This window comes from Atta cephalotes, assembly GCF_000143395.1.
Source record: "Atta cephalotes unplaced genomic scaffold scaffold00001, whole genome shotgun sequence".
Classification (NCBI taxonomy): Eukaryota; Metazoa; Arthropoda; class Insecta; order Hymenoptera; family Formicidae; genus Atta; species Atta cephalotes.
The window spans coordinates 7,791,171-7,796,455 of NW_012130065.1; the positions used below are offsets into that span (position 1 = coordinate 7,791,171).

The 5,285-nt window shown below is 27.2% G+C and overlaps 1 protein-coding gene across 1 annotated transcript; it reads right to left on the minus strand.

Moving 5' to 3' along the window:
* Positions 1 to 1,921: 1,921 nt before the first annotated feature.
* Positions 1,922 to 3,926, minus strand: LOC105625977 (trypsin delta/gamma-like). Its single transcript, XM_012207288.1, has 5 exons — positions 3,893 to 3,926; positions 3,109 to 3,206; positions 2,945 to 3,027; positions 2,514 to 2,791; positions 1,922 to 2,202 (listed from the first exon to the last, which is right to left on the minus strand). Exons 1-5 carry the CDS (start codon positions 3,924 to 3,926, stop codon positions 1,922 to 1,924), a joined length of 774 nt encoding a protein of 257 aa, XP_012062678.1.
* Positions 3,927 to 5,285: the final 1,359 nt, after the last annotated feature.

Below are 5,285 nucleotides of genomic sequence, written 5' to 3' on the forward strand. Positions count from 1 at the left end.
TTCAATATTTATTTTATTATCTTCTATGCAACTTTGTTTTTTACAATAAATTTGAAATGCGTATATCCTATTGATAAAATCTTGCGATTTTATCATATAAAAAAACATGAAAAAAAGTATTTAACCAACAAAAATTCATCAATTATAACCGATAAGCATTTTAAATCGGACAAGCATTGATATTCATATTTTGCGGATATAGGGTTGTCGTATATAGATTATTATTATGATTCAAGGTAACGTTATACATGCTACACGTTTAGTAGATTTATTTTTAAATAATATACACTCAACAATTATTATATACAATACAATTATTATACATAGTACAATTATTATACATAATACGATATTATCATATAATACAATAATACATGTCACTACATGAAAATCTATTCATACTGCTGATTCGTTTCTGTTATCAATTAGCAATACATCATCATTTCTAGAAATTTATTATTGTCATTAGACTATATCTCGATCGGAATTAATAGCGCAATATCCGTATGTAAAAGCAGTTTGTCTGTTCACATCTAAATGTGACGGATGTCTCGTTACGATAATGCACTTCTCACGGTCTTTTACGGAGACACTCATAGTTTGCACGTGGCAAGGGAGTTTAAAGACCCTTAGAAGCATGAACGGAAAACCTGGCAGAGGTTCGCTTCTCACAGGAAAACATGGATGAGTCATACCAGTAAATAGTAGCTTGAAAGTAACAAGCATGCATGCATGACCAAATAAACAGCACATAGCAGGAAAAAAAATGTGTTGTATGCTATTTGCTTTATCTCATGATTTTTATCATTTTTATCATTTATCATATGTATATATATATATATATATATATCTATTTATTATCAATAAATAGATATGTATTATCAATAAATAAATATAAATTTGTAATAATTTAATTTTATATAATTACCGTATCTCGCCGAGCGTTTACTTAGCGCGAGACATATCTCTTGAATAAATTCATAAATATTATTTTTATATTTTTATATGGTTCATGTTAATATTGCGATTGTTAAGATACAAATGATTTTAAATTGTAGAATAATTTAGAAATCAAATTCCGATAATATTTTAATGATTTTAAATATAAAACAGTTATAAATATTTTGTACATGTAATATTATTCAAAAAATCTTTTTTTTATTCATAACTGATCACCTCTTTATCATTGCAAAAATCTATATTCTACATTAGCCAGATAATCTTTTCAAGCGTCATTTTCATATTTAATTTAGCACCATTCCGTTAATTTTAATGATCAGTATATGCATAAGTATCCAATATCATTAAGAAATATCATTATCACGTAAAATTAAATATTCATTACGTATATTACGTAGTCACGTACACCTTTTATTCAGCATTGCACGAGTGAGCGCTACGTGTGCCGCGTGCAGGCGTGCGCGACACTCTTGCGCAGCACGTGTATGTAGTGGATTTCCTGCACGCACCGAACCTGAACGCAGGAGGGTTCATGACTCTGTGATTCGATATGCCTTTTGTGCCTATTCTCTCGAAAACAATACTTTCAACCTGTGCGGATAAAAACACGAGGCTTTTAGTGGCATGATGTGTCGACAAAGTCGCTTCTCAATTTTATTCGTGTTTTCATCAGCATGAATATAAAGAAAAAAAATTGTAAGATATGTAATTTTACTAAACGTTATCTACAAGTTAAAACTCATTGCAAATATGATCGAGAAATAATAAAATGTCAATTTTTTTAATGTTAACTTCTAAAATAATTAATTAATTACAAATCATATGTTACATCACTTTTATCAAATCTTCATTTTTTTATTGTTAATTATTAATGGTTAATGAGTAAAGAAATAGAAAAAATTAAAATGTAGAAAATAATCAGAAGAAATAAAATCATTAATACGTGTACTTGCATATTCGATTATAAATTTATAACAGATTTAATCCATTCTCGATAATAGAAAACTTTGACATAAACGCCAGCTACTTTTCCACAACCATGACCAAAAGACACAATGCCGTAAATTGTCCTTCTACTGGCCAATGCTCCTCCGGAGTCTCCAAAACAAGCATCTTTTCCTTGGGTTCCGTAACACAAATGATAGTCATCTTTGACGAGTGTCGCGTATAAAGATGTAATATTAATACAGGTTTCATATGGAATGTGCTGAACGTAAACGCCCATTAGAGTTTCAGCATTCTCTCTCTATAAATTATTTGAATTAAATTGTATGCTTTTTTTATTCCTTTTAATTTCTAATAATAAATTAATAGATAACAAAAAATTTGAGACGTGTATCAAAAAGAGAATATAAATATAATATCAATAGCGTTTTTATTTAGTAAAAACATTCTATACATATGTTTGAAATCCCGCAGTTTCAAATTTTGTTGTTTCAATTATCAGTAATTTAAACATTTGATATTTTTGCAATTTATACATAAGTAGGAAATATACAAATAAGCAATATAAAATGTTTAAAAAAGCACTTTATAAATCTTTACAATTTAACTTACTTTTTTATCATTTATGTATCCCCAACCACAGACTAACAGTTCAAATGGCAATTCGTGGGATGATCTTGGTAAATGAACTGGCTTGATTGTTTTCGAAAAATGAAATGGTGGTTTCACTTCGAGAAGTGCGATGTCGTGATAAAATAATCTTAAAAACCAAGAACGATATGTATCATTATATACGCGAATGTTCGTCACTCTATGCACAGATCCGCCTCTATCCATTTTATTAGATCCAGCCCGTACATAATATTGCGATGATGGTACCGAGATTCTAGAAAATAATAAAATATTAAAATAAAGCATTAAAATCATTAAAAATAAACTTACTATGCTCAGTTCGTAAATTTAATTAAATATTAATACTTCAACAAGAATATGTTAAAAGAATTAATAATAACGAATCATGATGTTAAAATCTTATTACAAACAATGAAGAGCAGTAATAGCCCATGTGCTCGATAATATACTGGCGCCGCACAAAAATCCATATGAATTATGTAAAGACAGCTGCAAGTATTATTTTTAGAAAATATTAGCAAATGGATAAATCATCTATATACGTCGACGTATAATTAAAAAATACTTAACCATAAAAGGTCTATATCTTATGTCGATTGATTGTCCTCCAATAATTTTTGGTTGCGCTGTATACGTTGCATTTCCATATGTTTCTTCTAACAGAAATCCTAGAATATACATATATAGGGAACATTGTGTATTAGAGATAGCTTGTATTAGCTATCTCTAGTAACACAATATATTGTCCAAATATTGGCTCAATATTGGCCAACGTTTAACCAATATATGCTATTAGGGAATAATAATGGAAATAATGTCTATTTAATTATTACTATAATATTATATTACAATGTTAAAAATGTCATGAAATTTTTAATGTACTTTTACACAAACTAAATTCAATTTTATGAAAGTTACACTTATTAAATTAAATTTAATGTATTTGTAACTGAAAAGTACATTTATATACATATTTATGAAATTTAGTGTACTTTTCATAAAATTTTACGAAGTTTAATACTATTACAATATAAAATAATATTAATTCTTTTCGTTCGTGTAAGAAGGTTCGTGTTAGAAGATTAGTATATTTTTTATTAAACTCTATGTAGATTTGCATAAAGTTCAATGCATAAACATTAAATTTAAGTTACTTGTAACTTCATTTTCATTAACAACATTAAATATTACATGTAACAGAAGCAAATTGTTTATTAAATTAACTTAATTGTTTTTTGAACAGTGTATTATGTTTTATAACTTATACATACTTTTATACGATTATAACTAAAGGCATAAATATTTGTTTGTTTTATTGTTAACAGTACTGTATAATATAAATAATTATTCGTACCGGCAAAATAAAGAACAATGACTGCTCCGCGCATTTTTGCTGACTGTGTCATCATACAATGAGATCTAGCATATGTAAAGTGTGACGATCTATTTCCCCTTGGTTGTAAATGTCAGACAAGATATATTTCGTGAACGTTTAACAGCAACAAACGATGATACTATCGCAATTACAGCATTACAATAGTACCAAGATTGAACATGATTTATGTAAGTGCCATAAGCAAAGTGATAATTTGAAATTTATCATACCTTGTCGCAACGAGTCAAATATTTATTAGCAATGAAATTATTGTAAAGATTCCTAGGCTGACATTCATAGTCACACACAATTCTTATATTTAAGAATATCTTAAGTACAATGTTAAGATAACGTAAACCAATCTAAGACATTTAGCATTTTAAGATATTACTTAAGATAGTCTTGATATAAGAACCGATTAAAATACCACAGTTTTTATCTTAAAAACATGAAAATTGTAATTGCGTTTAATTTGCAATGTACACTACCATTCATTAATTTCAATATATCTTCAAATTTATTGATTTCTCTGTAAAGGATAAACGTGATATATGTATTTTGCACAGAAATGAATTCACCTGTTATGAACATTTTCAGCACTTGTATGCATGCATTATTGTATTTATGCATTATTTACATAAAAATTTGTTCAAAATTACAAAAATTTGTAATTTTCGAAGAAACGGAGTTAACAGTCGAATAATGTCTGACTAGAAATAAACAAAATATGCACGCAAGATCACGAGATGCTCATAGTGATATCAGATACATGCTCAATGCAATTTTGAAATCGATTCGTCAACACATATGTACAATGACCGAATTCCTCTCTCTCTCTTTTGTAAAATTATGCAAAATGATCTCATAAATAGCTCCCAGAAAAGAATGATTAATCGAAAAGCGATTTATAATCAGAGAAAGTGTTTAGAGAAAGGTGGATTTATTCCTGTACAAAACATATCACGTTATATATGCATATATTACATTATATATTTTAATGTTAATAAATCGCAAATTATTCATTGCTTCTCTTTTTTAAAGTAGCTTTCATTAAAATTTAAATCATAAGAATCATTTATTACATTTTAAATATATTTTGAATAAAATTTAATCTTTACCATAGATATCAATTTCTGAGAAATTTTTTCTTACAGCAAAAAAATTAATTAATTATATACGCATATATTAAATTTAATTAAATTATTTTAACATTGATAAATCGAAAATTATTTATTGCTTCTCTCTCTTAAAATAGCTTTTATTAAAGTTTAGGCCATAAAAACTATTTGTTACATTTGTAAATATACATTGAAAGAATTTTGTTTTTATTGCCGCGATTTCTGATAAATTTATTAAAAACAAAGATCTACGT

Coding starts and splice junctions, on each gene's coding strand:
- LOC105625977 (XM_012207288.1), bottom strand. CDS start 3,926: ATGCGCGGAGCAGTCATTGTTCTTTATTTTGCCG. Junction 3,207..3,892: donor CATTGTTCTTTATTTTGCCG/GTACGAATAATT, acceptor TGTATATTCTAG/GATTTCTGTTAGAAGAAACA. Junction 2,792..2,944: donor ATTACTGCTCTTCATTGTTT/GTAATAAGATTT, acceptor ATTATTTTCTAG/AATCTCGGTACCATCATCGC.